Raw genomic sequence first — 22,224 nt, forward strand, 5'->3', positions numbered from 1 at the left:
GCATGACATACTTTTTCCATATCTATAATTTGTGTATAAACTTTTTTTTCTAAATGAAAACTTTTACGTATCATATGGATACATTTGTTAATCTTTTCTTTTTCACTTTTGGGTTTCCTGTATGGTGAAGATCTCTTCCAGCCCTAGATTTTAGTGTGCTAGATGTTTTTGAGGATTAATATTACTTGTTATAATTAAATGTTCAATATATCTTCTACTAATTTTTATGCAGTATAGAAGAGAGGTACAATTTTATTTTCTGCCACATGGATAGCCACTTTTGCCAAGAATTTAACTAGTACTTTTATCACACATCTGTCAAGTTCTGTAAAAAACCTGTTGGTGATTTTACATAGTAAAATTAGTGTGGGGAGAACAAACATATTTACAATGTTGAGTCTTCCAACTCAATTGTATTTATTTAAAATGTTGAATATTCCAGTCAATGATTATGGTACATCTCTCTATTTTTATAGGCCTTCTTTAAGTCTCAGAAAATGTTTAGTTTTCTGCAGAGGTCTTACAAATAATTTTGTGTTTATATTTAGGTGTTTGCTATTTTTTGTGCAAATCTAATATGTTTTTTCATGTTTCAACCATATTTTTAAAGATATATAGAAGTACAATAGATTTTCGTAAGTGCTAAATTCATTTTTAAGTTAATAGACTTTATTTTCTAAAGCAGTTTTAATTTTATAGAAAAAATAAGCAAGAAGTGCAAAGTTTCCATATATTTCCTTTTTCCACCCCCTTCAATGTCCCTATTTTTTTCGGTATATATTGATTAATTATAGCTATTAATATTTATGGGGTACAAAGTGATGTTATGATTTTTGAATATAATATGGAATGTTTAATTCAAGATAATTAATCTGAGGAGCTCATGCATGGGGACCTCAGCAAGGAAAAAAAAAAAGATGTTAAATGTCAAGTAATTTTTTTTCTTTTAAAAAATTTTTATATTGGAGCATAGTTGATTGTGCATATCTGTGGGATACAGCATTGACTACCAATACTGTGTGCAATTTGCTTAAATCAAGATAATTATTATATTCATTATTACATGATGTAATCTATGTTTTATAGCCCTATACCAATTTCTCACCAACCCCACTTCCTCCTGCCCTTTTTCCATACCTCAGTTCTGTTATATCCTTTTGAGAGTTCAACAAATTATTGTGATTGCTGTATCTTTCTTTCTTTGTTTTTTAATTTATTTGTTTATTTTTTAGCTCCCAGTTATGAGGGAGGACATGTGGTATTTCCCTTTCTGTGCCTGGCTTATTTCTCTTAACATAATTTTCTCTAAGTTCATCTATGTTGCTGCTAATGGCAGAATTTCATTCTATTTTATGGCACAGTAGTATTCCATTGAGTATATACCACATTTTCCTTATCCAGTTATCTGTCGATGAGTATGTAGGTTGGTTCTAACTCTTGGCCACTGTGGTGAACAGAACTGTAATAAACATGGGAGTATAGGTATTCCTTCAACATGATGATTTCCATTCCTTTGGGTATATACCCAGCAGTGGGATTGCTTGGTCATATGGTAGTTCTATCTGTAGTTTTTTAAGCAACCTCCATACTGTTTTCCATAATGGCTGCACTAATTTACCATCCCACCAACAGTGTAGGAGGGTTCCCTTTTCTTTGCATCCTTGCCAGCATTTGTTATTCTCTGTCTTTCTGGTAATACCTAGTCTAACTGGGGTGAGATAATATCTCAGTGTGGTTTTGATTTGCATTTTCCTGATGCTGATTCATGTTGAGCACTTTTTCATGTGTCTGTTGGCCATTCATACATCTTCCTTTGAGAAAAGCCTATTCAGCTCCTTTGACCATTTTTTAATTGTGTTATTTGTTTTTTTCTGTAAAGTTGTTTGAGCTCCTTGTATATTCTGGATTTTAATCCTTTGTCAGATGTATATTTTGCAAATGTTTTCTCCTACTCTGTTGGTTGTCTTTTCACTCTGAGATTGTCTCTTTTGCTGTGTAGAAGCTTTTTAGTTTGATATAATCTCATTTGTTTATTTTTCCTTTGGTTGCCTGTGTTTGTGGGGTCATAGTCATGAAGTCTGTACCCAGTCTTACTTCCTGGAGTGTTTCCCCTATGTTTTCTTTAAGGAGTTTTATTGTTTCTGGATGTATACTTAATTCTTTAATCCATTTTGAGTTGATTTTGGTATATGGTCAGAGGTATGGGTCTAGTTTCATTCTCCTATGTATCAATATCCAGTTTTCCCAGCACCCTTTGCTGAAGAGGCAGTCTCTTCCCCGGTGTGTGGACTTGGTGCCTTTGCCAAAGACCAGATGGCTGTAGGTGTATGGGTGGATTTCTGGGGTTTCTATTCTATTCCATTGATCTGTGTGTCTGTTTTTATGCCACTACTGTGCTGTTTTGGTTATTATAGCTTTGTAGTATAGTTTAACATCAGGTAGTTTTATGCCTCCAGCTTTACTTTTTTGGCTCAGGACTGCTTTGGCTATTCATGGTCTCTTGTTATTCCATATAAATGTCTGGATAGTTTTTTCCATTTCTGAGAAAAATTTCATTGGAATTTTGATGGGGATTGCATTGAATCCGTAGGTAATTTTGGGTAATATGGATATTTTTACAATAGTAATTCTTCCGATCCAAGAGCATGGGATATCTATCCATCTTCTTGTGTCCTCTTTAATTTTCTCTCAACAGTGGTTTGTAGTTCTCATTATAGAGATTTTTCAGATCCTTGGTTAACTTTATTCCTAAGTATTTTATTTTTTGGGTGGCTATTGTAAATGGGCAGGCTTTCTTGATTTCTCTTTCTGCATGTTCACTGTTGGAGAATAGAAATGCTACTGATTTTTGTGTGTTGATTTTGTATCCTGCAACTTTGCTGAAATCATTTATCAACTCCAAGAATTTTTTGTAGAGGCTTTAGGCAGATCAATCTATAGGATCATGTCATCTACAAACAGGGACAGTTTGACTTCATCTTTTCCAATCTGGATGCCCTTTATTTCCTTCTCTTCTCTGATTGCTCTGGCTAGTACTTCCAACACTATGTTGAATAGGAGTGGTGAGAGTGGGCATCCTTGTGTAGTTCCTGTTATTAAAGGAAAAGCTTTCCGCTTTTCCCCATTCAGGATGATATTGGCAGTGGGCTTATCATATATGGCTTTAATTTTGTTGAGATATTTTTCACCTATACCTAACTTGTAGAGAGTCTTTATCATGAACAAATGTTGAATTTTATCAAATGCTTTTACACAGCATCCATAGAGATGATCATATGGTTTTTGTCTTTGATTTTATTGATGTGGTATATCCCATTTATTGATTTGCATGTGTTGAACCAACCTTGCATCCCTGGGATGAATCCCACTTGATCATAATGTATAATTTTGTGTATGTGTTGCTGTATTCTTTTAGCTAGTATTTTATTGAGGATTTTTGTGTCTATATTCATCAAGGATATTGGCCTGTGGTTTTCTTTTTTTGTTGCATCTTTGTTTGGTTTTGGTATCAGGGTGATGTTTGCCTCATAGAATGAGTTTGGGAGAATGGCCTCTGTTTCAATTTTTTGGAATAGTGTGTATAGAATTGGTATCAGTTCCTCTTTGAAGATTTGGTAGAACTCTGCTGTGAACCCATTCGGTCCTGGGCATTTCTTTGTTGGGAGACTTCTGATAACAGCTTCAATCTCTTATTGTTATTGGTCTGTTTAGATTTTCTATATCATCTTGGCTCAGTGTTGGTAGTTTGTATGTGTCCAGAAATTTATCCATTTCCACCAGGTTTTCTAATTTGTTGGCATATATTTGTTTATAGTAGTCTCTAATGATTCCTTGTATTTCTGAGGTATCAGTTGTAATATCACCTTTTTCATTTCTAATTTTTTTATTTGGGTCTTTTTTCTTTTTTTCTTGCTTAGCCTAGCTAAAAGTTTTTCAATTTTATTTATCTCTTCAAAAAACCAACTTTTTGTTTCATTGATCTTTTGTATCATTTTTTGGCTTTCTATTTCATTTAGTTCTGCTCTGACCTTAATTATTTCTTTCCATCTACTAACATTGGGTTTGGATCGTTCTTGTATTTCTAGTTCTTTAAGGTGAAGTGTTAGGTTGTTTACTTGCTATCTTTCCATTCTTCTGAAGTAAGCATTTAATGCAATACATTTCCACCTTAGTACAGCTTTTGTAGTATCCCACAGGTTTTGGTATGATGTGTCATTATTTTTATTGGTTTCAAGAAATTTTTTGATTTCCTGTTTAATTTCTTCTTGGACCCATATGTCATTAAGTAGGATATTGATTAATTTCCATGTGTTCATATAGTTTCCAGAGTTTCATTTTTTATTGATTTCTAATTTTAATCTATTGTGATCTGAAAAAATACATGGAATAATTCCAATTTTTTTGAATTTGTTGAGAATTGATTTGCGACCTAATATGCAGTCTATTCTGGAGAATGTTCCATGTGCTGATGAGAAGAACAAATGTTCTGAGGTTGCTAGATGGAATATAATGTAGATATCTGTCAAGTCCAATTGGCCTATAGTGTCGTTTAGATCTTTTGTTTGTCTATTGATTTTTTGCCTAGATGATCTGTCCAATGTTGAGAGTGGGGTGTTCATGTTCTCCGCTATTATTGTAATAGTGTTTATCTCATTCTTTAGGTCTAATAGTTTTTGCTTTATAAATCTGGCTGCTCCAATGTTGGGTATGTATATATTTATAAGTGTCATTTTTTCTGGATGTGGCCTTCTTTATCTGTTTTTATGGTTTTTGCTTTAAAGTCTATTTTATCTGATATAAGATAGCTACTCCAGGTCGTTTTTCATTTCTATTTGCATGGAATATCTTTTTCCATCCTTTCACTCTTAGTCTATGTGTGTCCTTACAGGTGAGATGAGTCTCTTGAAGGCAGCATATTGTTGGGCCCATCTTTTTAATCCAGTCAGCCAGTCTGTGTCTTTTGAGTGGGGAATTTAATCTTTATACGTTTAGAGTTCTTATTGAAAGGTGTTGATTTACTCCTAGCATTTTACTGATTTTTGTTTAGATGTCTTAAGTATATTTTGTTCCTTTCTTTCTGATTTGCTGCTTGTCTTCTGTGTTTATTCTTTTCTTGGGGTGGTAGATAAACTATTTTTTCTCTTTATTGTTAGCATTTTTGTTTTACTGGTGGGTTTTGTTCTTTCTTGAGTATTCTTGGCAGTGATGGTTGTTTTTCCAGTACCAAACCCAGTGCTACCTTGAGAATTTCTTGTAAGGCTGGTCGTGTGGTAGTGAATGAATTCCTGCAGCTTTTGTTTGTCTGAGAAATATACTATTTGTTCTTCATTTCGGAAGGATAGTGTTGCTGGGGTAAAGTATTCTTGGCTGGCAATTTTTGTCCTTTAGTATTTTGAGCATGTCACCCTATTCTTTTCTGGCTTTTAGGATTTCTGATGAAAAGTGTAATATTAGTCTGACTGGGGCTCCCTGATAGGTGACTTGATGCTTCTCTCTTGCAGCTTTTAAAATTCTCTCTTTGTCTTTGAGTTTTGCCAGTTTGACTATAACATATCTTGGAGAGGACCTTTTTGAATTAAACATGTTTGGGGATCTTTGGGCCTCTTGAATCTGAAGATCTATGGCTTTCCCTATACCTGGGAATTTTCCCACTATTATTTTGGTGAATCTGTTTTCAATGCCATTTCCTTTCTCCTCCATTTTTGAAATAATCATGATTTGGATATTTGAGCTCTTAAGGTTGTCTGTTATCTCTCTTAGATTTTCTTCAATTTTTAAAAAATTCTTTTTTTTTTTTTTGGTCTGCCTGTGTTAATTCAAACAGCCTGTCTTCAAGGTCAGAAATTCTCTGTTCTGCTTAACAGAACAGAGAATCTCTAGCCTGCTGCTTAAACTCTCTTTTGTGTTTTTTATTTCGTTGAATGAATCCTTCAGCTCCACAAACTCTGCTATATTCTTTTTCAGGGCATTGATTTCTTTCTACATTTCTTTTCTCAGGTCCTGTATATTTTTTCTCATTTCATTGTGTTGTCTGACTGAGTTTTCTTGTATCTCATTTAGTTTCCTTAGAATTGTTGCTTGAAATTCCTTGTCAGTCATTTCAAGGACTTCCTGTTCTATAGGATCTAGAGTTTGAGAGTTATTTTCCCTTGGTGGTGTAATACTTTCTTGACCTTTCATATTTCTGTTATATTTCCAGATACTTTGGTGTTTAGTCATTGTGGCAAGGGGGTATGATGGTTCACTCATTCCATCCTGATGTCTGGCCTGGATCCCAAAGGGACTGCCAATTCTGGGCAGTGGGGACTAGCTTGGGCTAGAGGTCCTGCGGTGCCTGCATGTTCTGGCATGGCTGACTTGGGGTGTGTGGGCCCAGTGGCTCTCAGTTCTTTCTGGGCGGTGGTGACTGGCCTTGGATGGGGGTCCCATGGCACCTGCCTGTTCTGGCATGGCTGACTTGGGGTGCGTGGGCCTTGTGGCTCTCAGGCCTCTTTGGGCAGCAGGGACTGACCTGGGCTGGGGTTCCCATGGCTCCTGTCTATTCCAGCATGGCTGACTTAGGCACGTGGGCCCAGCAGCTACAGGCCCTATCTGAGTGGTGGGGATTGGCCTGGGCTGGGGGTTCCCCAGTGTGCAGCTCCTGCTTGTTCTGACATGGCTCCTTTTCCTATTTTTTAATCGGATTATTTGTTTTTTACTGTATAGTTCTTTGAATTCTTTGCATATTCTGGATATTAATACTTGTTGAATGTATAGTTTGCAAATATTTTCTCCCATACTGTAGGTTGTCTTTCCACTCTGTTGATTGTTCCCTTTGCTGTGCAGAAGCTTTTTAGTTTAATATAATCCCATTTGCTTATTTTTTCTTTTGTTGCTTGTGCTTTTGGGGTGTTATTCATAAAGTGTTTGCTCAGTTCTCCTCCTGAAATGTTTCTTCAAAGTTTTCCTTTAGTAATTTTATGGTTTCTGGTCTTATATTTAAGTCTTTAATCCATTTTGATTTGATTTAGGTATATGGTGAGAGGTACAGGTCCAGTTTCATTCTTCTGCATATGGCTGTCCAATTTTCCTAGCACCATTTATTGAAGAGGCAGACTTTTCCCCGATGTATGTTCTTGTTGCCTTTGTCAAAGATCAGTTGGCTGTAAATATGTGGGTTGATTCCCAGGTTTTCTATCCTGTTCCATTGATGCAACCTTCTGTTTTTATTCCAATACTATACTATTTTGATTACAATAGCTTTGTAATATTAGTTTGAATTTGGGTAGTGTTACACCTTCAGCTTTTTTTTTTTTTTTTGCTCAGGATTGCTTGGGCTATTCAGGGTCTTTTGTTGTTCCATAAAAATGATAGTATTGCTTTTTCTATTTCTGTGAAGAATGTCATTGGTATTTTGATGGGAATTGCATTGAATCTGTACATTGCTTTGGGTAGAATGGACATTTTCACAATGTTAATTCTTCCAATCCAAGAGCGTGGTATGTCATTCCATGTTTTTGTGTCCTCCTCCTTAATTTCTTTCAGTAGTATTTTGTTGTTCTCATTGTAGATGTCTTTCACCTCCTTGGTCAAGTCGATTCCTAGGTTTGGTTTTTTGTTTTTGTTTTTTGTAACTATTGTAAATGTGCTTGCTTTCTTGATTTCATGTTCTACTGGAGTATAAAACTGCTACTGATTTTTGCATGTTGATTTTGTATCCTGCAACATTACTGAAATTGTTATTCAGCTCTAAGAGTTTTTTGGTAGAGTCAATAGGTTTTTCTATATATAAGATCATGTCCTCTACAAACAAGACAGTTTGACTTTATCCTTTCCAATCTGGATGCCCTTTATTTCTTTCTCTTGAGGGATTGCTCTGGCTGGTACTTGCAATACTGTATTAAGTAGGAGTGGTGACAGTGGGCATCCTTGTCTTGTTTCTGTTCTTAAAGGTAAAGCTTTCAGCTTCTCCCCTTTCAGGATGATATTGGTGATTGGTTTGTCATAAATGGCTTTCTTAAAACTTGCCATACAAAATCTTTTTATTTCTATGAAGAAGAATTTATCAGGTTTTTATTTTATGGTTTCTGGATTTTTGAGTCATGGTTAGAAAGGCCTTCCCACTTCATGGACATAGAGGACATTTAAAAATTATTTTCCATGGAAATTTTTGAACTTGTCTAGCTTCTTAAAAAAGTTGGTATTTTTATTAGAACCACATTACATTTATAAATTAACTTATGGAGAATTGTTGTGTTTTCCAATCTCAGATATATTGTCTTTCCTTTCATTGTGTCTTTCAGTGGTTGTTTCTTTTACATAGGTTTTATAGTTATTGATGACTTTCCTAGGTTTTTAAAATTTTTTTTTGTTGCTATTTTAAGTGGGTCTTCTGTCTACTAGCTCGATATTGTTTTTATGTATAGAGCTACTTGATTTTATATATTGATTTTATATCCTGCTGCCTTGTTGAATTTCCATATTGTTTTAATAGTTCTTACTTGGTTACCTTGGTTTTTCAGGCATACAATCCTATAATCTGCAAATATAGGTTGTTTTACCTCTTTTTCCTTAATAGTGGTAATAATGGTAATATGGTACATGTCTTTTTCTTAAATTTAATGAAAATATTATCCCATTCAGTAAAATGCTGGCTTGGGTTAATATGTGTATGTGTGTGTGTGTGTGTGCGTGTGTGTGTGTGTGTGTGTATGTGCAGGTACATGTGTACATACATGCCTTTGTGTGTATATACTATTAAGGCAATATTCATAGATTCATGTTATATCAACAGTTTGAATAACAACCTTACAGCTTTTATGGGAATGATCATAAGTGTAGAACTGAGGCAAAACCTTTGAGGGAGGAAAAGGAAACAAAAAATATTGAAGAACTAAATCAATAAATTTTGACAACTGATTTGATGTGGAGTGAACACATCAAAGGGTGGCAGTATAAAGAAAAAATAAATATTATTGAGCTCATCATCAGTATGCACAGAGTTTTAGAGGAAGTCTTAGGACTTGTAAAGACAGGGGTTTATTAAAATACCTATTGGAGGATCTACTTTGGCTGAAGAAAGGGCATATGCAGGCTTAGACATTGAAATGTAAATCAAACGTTGAGAGTTAGGAGCAAATACTTGGAAACAAGTGCCAGAGGGGTTAGATATAAACAGTATCTGAGCAACAGAATAAAGGCAGTGAAGTGCAATTGTTACAGAAGGGGCATTTCAAATTGAGAATGGAATACCAAGATTTTTCACACACATCCTGGCACGTTTGTTTTGGTGTGGGCTCCAAGGATGACAGTTTATATTTGGAATGTCCATACTTTAGTGGTTGAGAGTATGTCTCTTGATTCAGACCACCTAAGTTCAAATTCTTCAGTAGCACTTATTAATATTGCTACCCTGAGAGAATTACTTATACTTCCCATGTGATATTTATTTATTTATTTATTTATTTTGGTCTTTTTCGTGACTGGTACTCAGCCAGTGAACGCACCGGCCATTCCTATATAGGATCTGAACCCGCAGCGGGAGCATCGCTGCGCTCCCAGCGCCGCACTCTCCCGAGTGCGCCACGGGGGTTGGCCCTATTTATTTGCTTAATAGAGCTAAAAATAATACCTAGTTCTCTGGTGTGTTTTGAGGATTAAATGGGATAATTCATGTAAGGCTTTGACAATAGTGCTATTATTATATGACAGTTTATATGGGCCCATACTCAAGTCTGAAATAAAATTGTTTAGTTGTACAACAATGAAGGCATTCCTATAAAAAATTGCTGGGCTTTTCTACATAGGAAGCATAGATTAAAACTGTTTGTCACTGTTACTCAACAAAATGTTTTTGATCGAAGCATTTGGTAACCTTAACCAAATGTGACGAGAACAGTAAAGTCATCCAAAATTTGGATCCCTTGAATATGTTTTAGAAATCAGAGTATTTAATCCAATTTAATTAAGAATATCTTCCAAATTTGAAGCAATTAAGGAAATATGGAAATATTATACCTCAATTTACTTCAGACTAGGATTTTATGAACTACAGGCTTAAATATTATCAGGAATTCTCAGGTTGGAATTGTTCATCAAAATTAATTATAAATGTATACTTATTTATTTAGTTATAAAGATTATTCAAATTATGTGGGAGCAACATTTCGTGGAAAGATGTGTGATACTCGTTATTCTGCCGGAATTGCATTGGTATGTAATTATTTAATCTTACTTTAAAAAATTATACATTGAAAAATTATTCAACACAAAAGCATATATTTTATACAGTTTACATTTATGCTTGCATTTATAGATTACGTTTGTTTGCTGTTACTATTAAAATGTTGTATTATACAGAAGGAGGAATATTTATAGAACAAGTATCAAATAGATTTTTCTTGTAGACATAAAATTGGAGAAATATTCTAACATAAAATAGCTTCAAAATAAAGACAAACAAAAACTACAATAAAAATTATTTTAAATGTTTCAAATATTCAATATACAGTATTTAAAAGATTATGTCTAGTTTAAATATTTATAGTATTTATAAATGTGTTATATATAAAAATCATTAGCAAAATTAAATATATCATTTAAAGATAATGTAGCTCTTTGAGCCATTTTCCTATCCCACATTCTTTTTAGAAGCAAGTTTAAATATTGTTTTTTAATTGCGAAGTAATTTGTGTTAATCATTTCAAATTTGTTAAGTACATGTTAGAACACATAAGAAAATTTATGTGATCTGTCATCTTACCATCCAGGTGCAGATGACCATTATTAACATTTTGATTGATACATGTCTTCAGCTTTGTGTCTTTCACTGTTTATCTATTACTGTTAACTCTCCCTTTATATAGTTTATTTATTTATTTATTTTGCAACGTGAGATTTTTCAGCACATATTTTATTTCTAATACATTTTTTTTTTTTTTACCCAGAAGTAATGCATGTACATGGTAAATTTTTTTAAACTACAGTCATGAACTGCATAATGATGTTTCTGTCAATGATGGACTGCATGTATGATGGTGGTTTTATAAGATTATAATGAAGCTGAAAATTCTTATCACCTAGTGACATCATAGCTGTCATAATGTTATAGTACAATTACCTTATTTTTAAAAATAAAGTCAGTGTAGCCTATGTGCACTGTAAAGTCTGCAGTAGTGTACAAGAATGTACTAGGTGGGCCTTCACATTCACTCACTGACTCACCCAGAGCAACTTCTGGTCCTAAAAGCTCCATTCATGATAAGTGCCCTATACAGGTTTCCCATTTTTTATCTTTTATATATTTTTTCCTGTACCTTTTTAATGTTTAAATACACAGATAGTTGCTATTGTGTTACAGTTGCCTATGGTATTCAGTATGGTAACATCTGTATAGGTTTGTAGCTTAGGAGCAATAGGCTGTACCATCTACATATGTGTAAGTACACTCTACATTGTTTGCACAATGACAAAATCACCTAATGATCAGAACATATCCCCATTGTTAAGTGACACATGACTGTATAGATACACAAAGCAAAAAAATCATAATGAAACTCTTTCCTTTATCCCCATGATGTAGTCCTATTAAAGAATTTAAGAGTTCTTTTTTAAGTTCTTCTATTGGTTAAATTCATTTATTTAAAAAATATATCCCATGACCTCTATTTTGATTTATAAACTGTAGAAAACATTGGTAACATTATATTTGACATATTTATATTTAGTGCATTTAAGTATATGTGAGAGTACTTCAGAAAGTTCATGGAAAAATGAAGTTAAAAGATAGTGCAAATCTTTCCATGAACTTTTAAAAGTACCCTCAGATATATTTAAATATAGGTTCTTATATTTTCATTTTAAATGACATCTATATACCTTAGGCAATATACACTGATCACTTGCAGAACAGAAAAAAATATATAGAATATAATAAATTTTTACAAAGGTGACAAAGTAATATACTTTTAAGTGGTTGGTCTTTTTGATAAATGAAGCTTCACTGTGATCTGATGCTATTCAAAAGATCTAGGTAGATTGTAGAGCTATGTGGAAAGTTAAACAATAAAGCTCTGGAAGATTTAAAAAAGGAGCATCACTTCATGACTGTGGGGGTGAGGAATGAAACACAAAATGGTATGCACTGAGCACATGCAAGATGTTTTAGAACTATATATAATCTGTAAATCTAATTAACAAATTCATTACCTCACATAGTTATCATTTTTGTAGTTAGAACAATTAACATTCATTCAGCATTTTCAAGAACATAATATGTTATCAACTGTAGTCACCATGCTGTACAAATATCTTTTGAACATATTCTCCCATCTAACTGAAAATATGTATTCTTGGACCAACATCTCCCTAACTTCCCCTCCGCAGCCTCTGGTTGCCACCATTATTTCTACTTCCATGAGATCAATTTTTTAGATTCCACAGATGAGTGAGATCATGTGGTATTTGTCTTTTTATGCCTGGTTTATTTTTCTTAATGTAATGTCCACCAGGCTTATGCATGTTATCGCAAATGGCAGAATTTCCTACTTTTTTTATGGCTGAATAGTACATATACACCACATTTTCTGTTTCCTAGAACACATATTCTGTTGTACTGGGGTATTTATCTATCTCTGTCTTAATTACTAAAGCTTTATAATAAGTCTTGATATAAACTACCATACAATATATGGCATTTTTCAAGATTATCTTGGCAGTGTGAAAGTATAAGTATAAACCTTTGTAAACACTTTAGTCCTTTTAGTTATCTTTGGTATGATAGTATATAGAATAATATATATACACCACATCATCTTTATCCATTCATTCATTGAGGGACACTTTGGTTGGTTTATTTCTTCTCTGTTGTGATTAGTGCTGCAATAAACACGGGAGCACAGGTATCTCTTTGACATATTGATTTCATTTCCTTTGGATATATACCCAGTAGTAGGATTGCTGGATCACGTGGTAGTTTTATTTATTTATTTATTTTTTAGGAACGTTCATACTATTCTCCATAATGGCTGTACTAAATTACATTCCTACCAACAGTGTCCAGGGGTTTTATCCTTTTTGTCCACATCATTACCAACACTTATTATCTTTTGTGTTTCTTATAATAGCTATTCTAACAGGAATGAGGTGCTATCTCATTGTGGTTTTGATTTGCATTTCCCTGATGATTAGTGATGTGTAGCATTTTTAATAAACCAGTTGGCCGTTTGAGAAGTGTCTGTTCAGGTCCTTTGCACATTTTCTAATCTGTATGCTTTCTCTTCACTTTGTTGATTGTTATTTTTGCTGTGAAGAGACTTTTTTATTTGATGTAATCCCATTTGTCTATTTTTGCTTTTGTTGCCTTTGCTTTTAAGGTCATATCCAGAAAATCATTTCTCAGAGCAGTGTCATGGAGCTTTTCCCGCATGTTTTCTTCCGTTAGTTTTATAGTTTGGGGTCTTAATTTAAGTCTTTAATCCATTTTGAGTTGATTTCTGTATATGGTGAGGACTGGTGAACATCCAGTTTTCCCAACACCATTTATTGAAGAGATTGATATATCCCCATTGAGTGTTCTTGTCCCTTGTCAAAAATCAATTTGGCTGTAAATGCATGGATTTACTACTGGATTCTCTATCCTGATCCACTGGTCCATGTGTCTGTTTTTATTCCTGTACAACAATGTTTTGGTTACTATAGCTTTGTAATGTATTTTAAGGACAGGTAGTGTGGTGCTGCCAGCTTTGTTATTTTTGTTAAAGATTGCTTTGGCTTTTTGGGGCCTTTTTTTTTTTTTTTTTTTTTTGTCGTTTTTTTTTTCGTGACCGGCACTCAGCCAGTGAGTGCACCGGTCAGTCCTATATAGGATCCGAACCCGCGGCGGGAGCGTCCCCGCGCTCCCAGCACAGCACTCTACCAAGTGCGCCACGGGCTCGGCCCTTTTTGGGGCCTTTTGTAGTTCCATGTGAATTTTAGATTGTTCTATTTCTGTGCAGAATGTCACTGGTATTTTTATAGGGGTTGCATTAAATCTGTAGATCAGTTCAGGTATTTTAACAATTTAAACAATATTAAATATTCCAGTTTATGAACACAGGATATCTTTCCATTTACTTGTGTACTCTTCAACTTTTTTCATCAATTTTGCATAATTTCAGTGTAAACTTTCCTTCACCTCCTTGGTTAAATTTATTCTTAAGTATTTTATTTTTTTTTTTAGCTATTGTAAAGGGGTTGTTGTTTTGATTTCTTTTTCAAACATGTATTACTGATTTTTGTGTGCTGATTTTGTAACCTGAAACTTTATTGAATTTGTTTATCAGTTTTAACAGGTTTTTTCTGTGAAGTCTGTAGGATTTTCTATATATAAGATCATGTAGTCTGTAAACAAGGACAGTTTAACATCTTCTTTTCCTAGATGGATGTCTTTTCTTTCTCTCTCTTGTGTAATTGGTCTTGCTAGGACTTCTAGTACTATGCTGAATAGAAGTGGTGAGAGTGAGCCACTACTCTTGTTGCAGATTTTAGAGAAAAAGCTTTTAGATTTTCCCCATTAGTATGATGATAGATGTAAACTTGTCATGTGTGGCCATTATTTTGTTGAGGTATGTTTCTTCTATACTGAATCTGTTGAGAGATTTATCAGGAAGGGATGTTGGATTTTTTCAGATGCTCGCTCTTCTTCTATTGAAATGATCATATGGTTTTTGTCCATTTTGTTAATGTGATGTATGATATTTATTGATTTTTCTATGTTGAACCATCCTTGCACCCCTGGGATGAATTCCATTGGTCATGGTAAATTATCTTTTTAATGTGCTGTTGAATTTTACTTCCTAGTATTTTGTTGAGGATTTTTGCATCTATGTTCATTAGGGATATTGGCCTGTAGTTCCTTTTTCTTTCTTTCTTCCTTTCTTTTTTCTATTTGAATCTTTGTCTGGTTTTGATATCAGGGTAATTCTGGCTCATAGAATGAGTTTGAAAGTATTTGTAGAGCCCGAGGCGGCGGTGGCCGAGGATGGGGACGGCGAAGATGCGGAGACAGAGAGGGAGCCGCCCAGCCCGGCCCAGCCCCATGAGTGACCCCCGGCCTGGCCCTGCTCGGAGGGCAGACGCCCACCCAGCTTCTGCCTGCCCCACCAAGCCACTCACCGGCCCCGGGGCTGCCTCCATTTTCCCAGGTGGTGGTGGCTCCGGCCCGGCTCAGCCAGGCTTGTCCTCCTCGCCCAGCTCGGCCCCTCACTGAGCCTTCCCCCTTGCTTGCTCCGGTGCTGGGCTTCCGGGGCCTGCGGGCTGGCCTCCCCTCCCACTCCCTCCATGGTTCTCTGGTGGGGCTGGTGGTGTGGGGCGTCCCCGGCCAGTGTCAGGAGGGCAAGGAAGTACGGGCTGGGCCGACTGTCACTCCACCGTACCCTGGGCTCTGGCCCCCCGTAAACTTCCTGTTACCGGGAGGCAGATACCATCACTGCGGCCACCAGTTTGGAAAAGCACCTAACCAATTTCTGGTTAGGAATAGAGTGGTTGGAGCGGTCCTGACTTCGCTTGAACCTGCCGGACAGCTGACTGCGGGCGGGCACCAGAGTCAGTCCGCACCGGGGGGATTCAAAGGTGAACCGTGTGCTGCGGGCTCCTCCTCCGAGGAGCTCACGCTCTGGTGTGGGAGATAAGACAAGTACACAAATAACTGCAATACCAGGAGGAAGGTGATAAGTCCCGAGAAAGATCTACACAGTGCTACAAAGGCACCCAGAGCGACCGATCATCTTCGCCTAGCAGAAACCTGGTAGACTTCCTGGAAGAGGAGGTGCCAAGCAGCGTCTTGAAGGCCCAGCCGATAGACAAGGGTTGCAGAAGACATGTCCCAGCCTAGCCCAGTGTGCATAGAGAGGGGAGACGTCTGGCTAGGGAGGCAGAGACTTGGCAGAAAAGACACACCCTGCGGGCCACCACTGCGAGATCCAGCAGCCCAGCCTAGTGTGCACAGAGTGAGGAGACATCCAGCTAGGGAGGCGGAGACTCGACAGAAACCACACACCCTGTGGGGCCACCACTGCGTGTTCCAGCAGCCCGGGCCAGAGAGCGTGGAACAGGGAGAAGTCCTGCATGGGAAGTGGAAGCTCAGCAGAGACCACACACCCTGCGGTACCGCCCTATGATCCAGCAGCCCAGCAGAGTCCAAGCTGAACAGAGAGGTGGATACCCGGAGAGGACCAAGACCCGAGGCAACCACACACACAAGGCACTAGAGGCCAACTGAGCAGTCACGGAGGTAGCCATACCAAATTGGCACCCACAGCAACATCTTAGTTAGTCAATAGTCTCAAACTGGTGGACTGTGAAACCCCCTGCCACAATGAATAAACATCAAAAAAAAGATACCAGAAATACAAAAAACAAGAAAGTATACCACCAAAAGTTAATAAATCTCAAATCTAGATCCTATAGAACAAGAAGCCCTTGAAATGACTGACAAGGAATTTTGAGTGATAATTCTAAGGAAACTGAATGAGATACAAGAAAACTCAGCTAGACATCATGATGAAATGAGGAAAAGTATACAGGACCTGAAAGTGGAAATGTACAAGGAAATCAATGCCCTGAAAGAAAATGTAGCAGAACTTGCCAAAATGAAGAACTTATTCAGTGAAATAAAAAACACAACGGAGAGTTTAACCAGCAGGCTTGTCGAAGTTGAAGAGAGAACCTCTGAACTTGAAGATGGGCTGTTTGAAATAACACAAGAAGATAAAGAAAAAAGAAAAAAGAATCAAAGACATTGAAGAAAATCTGGGAGAGATATCAGACAACCTTAAGCGCTCAAATATCCGAGTCATGGGTATTACAGAAAGGGAGGAAAATGGAGATTCCATTGAAAACATATTCAACAAAATAGTGGCAGAAAACTTCCCAGGTATAGGAAAAATCGCAGATCTTCAGATCCAGGAAGCTCAACGATCTTCAAACGTATTCAACCCAAAAAGGCCTTCTCCAAGATATGTTATACTCAAATTGGCAAAACTCAGAGACAAAGAGAGAATCTTAAAAGCTGCAAGAAAGAGGCATCAAATCACCTATAAGGGAGCCCCAATCAGGCTAACATCAGACTTTTCATCACAAACCCTAAAAGCCAGAAAGGTATGGGATGATATATTCAAAATACTAAAAGACAAAGATTGCCAGCCAAGAATACTCTACCCTGCAAGGCTATCCTTCTGAAATGAAGGGCAAATAGTATATTTCTCAGACAAACAAAAACTGTGGGAGTTCACTACCACACAACCACCCTTACAAGAAATCCTCAAGGAGTACTGGGATTGGTTCCTGAAAAAAAAAAACTACCACTGCCATAAAAACCCAAGAAAAATCAAAACCCACTAGTATAATAAAAATGGCATTCATGAAGAGAAAACAAACAAACAAAAATGCTATCTAAAACCTGAGGAAAAAACAAACACAGAAACCAAACAGTAAATCAGAAAGCAAGGAACAAAAGACACCTAAGACAACCAAGCAACCAATAAGATGCTAGGAATAAATGAACACCTTTCAGTAACAACTCTTAATTTAAAAGGCTTAAATTCCCCAATCAAAAGACACAGACTGGCTGACTGGATTTAAAAGGAGGACCCAACTATATGCTGCCTACAAGAGACCCACCTCACCCATAAAGATTCACATAGACTAAGAGTGAAAAGATGGAAAAAGATTTACCATGCAAACAGAAAAGAAAAATGAGCTGGAGTAGCTATTCTTATATCTGACAAAATAGACTTTAAACTGAAAACCATAAAAAGAGACAATGAGGGACACTACTTAATGATAAAAGGACTGATGCATCAAGAAGACATAACAATCATAAATTGGTATGCACCCAATGTTGGAGCAGCCAGACTTATAAAACAAACTCTATTAGACCTCAAGAAGGAAATAGACACTAATACCATAATAGCAGGGGACCTGAACACCCCACTGTCAATATTAGACAGATCATCTAGGCAAAGAATCAGTAGAGAAACACAAGATCTAAACAAGACTCTAGACCAATTGGAATTGGCAGATATCTACAGAACATTCCATCCAACAACCTCAGAATATTCATTCTTCTCATCAGCACATGGATCATTCTCCAGGATAGGTCACACATTAGGTCACAAATCAAGTCTCAATAAATTCAAAAAAATTGGAATTATCCCATGTATTTTCTCAGACCACAATGGATTAAAACTAGAAATTAATAACAAATGAAACTCTGGAAACTATACAAACACTTGGAAATTAAACAGCATTCTACTTAATGACATATGGGTCCAAGAAGAAATCAAGCAGGAAATCAAAAAATTTATTGAAACTAATGAAAATAATGATACATCATACCAAAACCTGTGGGATACTGATCACCACGATCAAGTGGGATTCATCCCAGGGATGCAAGGTTGGTTCAACATGTGTAAATTAATAAATGTGATACACCATATTAATAAAGTCAAACACAAGGACCATATGATCATCTCTATAGATGCTGAAAAAGCATTTGATAAAATTCCGCACTCATTCATGACAACGACCCTCTATAACTTAGGTGTAGATGGAAAGTATCTCAACATAATTAAAGCCATATATGACAAACCCACTGCCAATATCATCCTGAATGGGGAAAAGCTGAAAGCTTTTCCTTTAAGAACAGGAACTACACAAGGATGCCCACTCTCACCACTCCTATTCAACATAGTGTTGGAAGTACTAGCCAGAGCAATCAGAGAAGAGAAGGAAATAAAGGGCATCCAGATTGGAAAAGATGAAGTCAAACTGTCCCTGTTTGCAGATGACATGATCCTATATATCGAACAGCCTAAAACCTCTATAAAAAAGCTCTTGGAATTGATAAATGATTTCAGTACAGAAGCAGGATACAAAATCAACACACAAAAATCAGTAGCATTTCTTTTCTCCAATAGTGAACATGCAGAAAGAGAAATCAAGAAAGCCCGCCCATTTACTATAGCCACCAAAAAAATAAAATACTTAGGAATTGAGTTAACTAAGGAGGTGAAAAATCTCTATAATGAGAACTACAAACCACTGTTGAGAGAAATTAGAGAGGATACAAGAAGGTGGAAAGCTATCCCATGCTCTTGGATTGGAAGAATCAACATAGTGAAAATGTCCATACTACCCAAAGTGATATACAAATTCAATGCAATCCCCATCAAAATTCCAAAGACATTTTTTCTCAGAAATGGAAAGAACTATCCAGACACTTATATGGAATAATAAAAGACCACATGTAGCCAAAGCAATGCTGAGCAAAAAAAATAAAGCAGGAGGCATAACACTTACCAACTTTAATCTATACTACAAAGCTATAATAACCAAAACAGTACGGTACTGGCATAAAAACAGACACACTGACCAATGGAATAGAATAGAGAATCCAGAAATCAACCCACACACTTACTGCCATCTGATGTTTGACAAAGGCACCAAGCCTCTTCACTGGGGAAGGGACTGCCTCTTCAGCAAATGGTGCTGGGATAACTGGATATCCATATGTAGAAGAATGAAACTAGAACCATACCTCTCACCAAATAATAAAATCAACTCAAAATGGATTAAGGATTTAAATATACACCCTGAAACAATAAAACTTCTTAAAGAAAACATAGGAGAAACACTTCAGGAAATAGGACTGGACACAGACTTCATGAATATGACCCCAAAAGCACGGGCAACCAAAGGAAAAATAAACAAATGGGATTATATCAAACTAACGAGCTTCTGCACAGCAAAAGAAACAATTAACAGAGTTAAAAGACAACCAACAGAGTGGGAGAAAATATTTGCAAAATGTACATCTGACAAAGGATTAATATCCAGAATATACAAGGAACTCAAACAACTTTACAAGAAAAAAACAAGCAACCCAATTAAAAAATGGGCAAAAGAGCTAAGTAGGCATTTCTCTAAGGAAGATATACGAATGGCCAACAGACATATGAAAAAATGCTCAACATCACTCAGCATGCGGGAAATGCAATTCAAAACCACACTGAGATACCATCTCACCCCAGTTAGGGTGGCTAAAATCCAAAAGACTCTGAACGATAAATGCTGGCGAGGTTGCGGAGAAAAAGGAACTCTCATACATTGTTGGTGGGACTGCAAAATGGTGCAGCCTCTATGGAAAATGTTATGGAGGTTCCTCAAAGAATTGCAGATAGATCTACCAGATGACCCAGCTATCCCACTGCTGGGAATATACCCAGAGGAATGGAAATCATCAAGTCGGGGGTATACCTGTTCCCCAATGTTCACTGCAGCACTCTTTACAATAGCCAAGAGTTGGAACCAGCCCAAATGTCCATCATCAGATGAGTGGATACGGAAAATGTGGTACATCTACACAGTGGAATACTACTCAGCTATGAAAATGAATTAAATACTGCCATTTGCAACAACATGGATGGACCTTGAGGGAATTATGTTAAGTGAAACAAGTTAGGCACAGAAAGAGAAATACCACATGTTCTCACTTATTGGTGGGAGCTAAAAATTAATATATAAATTCACACGCACACACACACAAAGAAAAGCCGGGGGGGGGGGAAAGAACTACAATTACTTGAAGTTGATATGACAAGCAAAGAGAAAGGACATTGTTGGCGGGGAGGGAGGAGAGGGAGGAGGGAGGGAGGTTTTGGTAAGGGGCAACAATAATCAACCACAATGTATATTGACCAAAGAAAATTTAAATGTCAAAATAATAAATAAATAAATATAAATAAATAAATAAATAAATAAATAAATAAATAAATAAATAAATAAATAAATAAATAATACATCGTAGCCCCCCGCAAGAGAAAGTATTTGTAATGCCTCTCTTTTCATGTATGATTTCATTTAGTTGAATCTTCTCTCTTTTTCTCTTAGTGTAGTTAAAGGTTTGTCAATTTTGTTCCTCTTTCAAAAAAACCAACTATTTATTTTTTTCTTCTAGTCTCTACTTCATTTGTTTGTGTTATGATCTTCATTATTTTCTACCTTCTTCTAATTTTGCGTTTAGTTCTTGTTTTTCTAGTGCCTTGAGGTATAATGTTAGATTGTTTGTTTGTGATCTTTGTTTCCTATTCAATGTAGGAGTATATTGCTACAGATTGAGAATTTCTAATCTGAAAATTTGAAATCTGAAATGCTCCAAAATCTAAAGCTTTTTGAGCACTGACATAATTCCCAAAGGTCCTGCTCAACGGAAATGCTCATTGGAGCATTTTGGATTTCTGATATTTGGATTAGGGTTGCTCAACTGGTAAGTATAATGGAAATATTCTTAAATCCTAAAGAATCTGAAATCCAAAGCACTTCTGGTCCCAAGCATTTTGCATAAGGAATGCTCAACCTATATAAAATTTCCTCTTAAAACTGCTTTTGCTGTATTCCATAGGTTTTGGTACGTTGTATTTCCATTTTCGTGTCTCAAGAAATTTTTAAATTTCCCTTTTAGTTTCTTTGTTGACTCATTGGTTTTTCAGGTGCATGTTGTTTAATTTCTATATTTGCGTATTTTCTAAATTCCTCCTGTTATTGATTTCCAGTTTTATTCTACTGTGGTCAGAATATATGCCTGATGATTTTAATCTTATTAAATTTGTTAAGACTTCTTTTTTGGACTAATAGATATAATCTATCCTGGACAATGTTTCATATGCAGTTTAGAAGAATGTGTATTCTGAAGTTCTTGGATGGAATGTTCTTTATATATCTGTTAAGTCCTTTTAGTCTAGAGTGTAGTTTTAGTCTGATGTTTCAGTGTTCATTTTCTCTTTGAATGATCTTTCCATTGCTGAATGTGGACTGTTGAAGTTCCCTGCTATTGTATTGCAGTCTATCTGTCACTTCAGATCTATTAATATTTGTGTCATAAATTTAGGTGCTCCAATGTGCATATGTTTACACTTGTTATATCCTGTTGCTGAACTGATCCGTTTATTGTTATATGATGACTATTTTAATCTATTTTCCAGTTTTTGACTTAGTCTATTTTATCTGATGTAAGTATAGCTACTCCTGCTATGTTTTGGATTTTATTTGCATGGAATATATTTTTCCATCTTTTCACTGAATTCTTTGTGTGTCCTTTCCTGTTAAGTGAGACTTTTGTAGACAGAAAATGATTGGGTCTTTTTTAAAAAATTCAGTTATTTTATGTCTTTTGATTGCACAATTAATCCATTTACATTCAAGGTTATT

General features: G+C 36.0%; 1 protein-coding gene across 1 annotated transcript in view; it reads left to right on the top strand.

The window, feature by feature from the left end:
• The window catches only part of ADAM32 (ADAM metallopeptidase domain 32), a 208,284-nt gene that overhangs the window by 92,943 nt on the left and 93,117 nt on the right, over positions 1-22,224 (top strand). Inside the window, exon 10 of the mRNA XM_063076729.1 lies at positions 10,110-10,191. Coding sequence (XP_062932799.1) covers positions 10,110-10,191 — 82 coding nt within the window. The remainder of the gene's footprint in view (positions 1-10,109; positions 10,192-22,224) is intronic.

The sequence above is a fragment of the Cynocephalus volans genome, chromosome 13, assembly GCF_027409185.1.
Source record: "Cynocephalus volans isolate mCynVol1 chromosome 13, mCynVol1.pri, whole genome shotgun sequence".
Taxonomy (NCBI): Eukaryota; Metazoa; Chordata; class Mammalia; order Dermoptera; family Cynocephalidae; genus Cynocephalus; species Cynocephalus volans.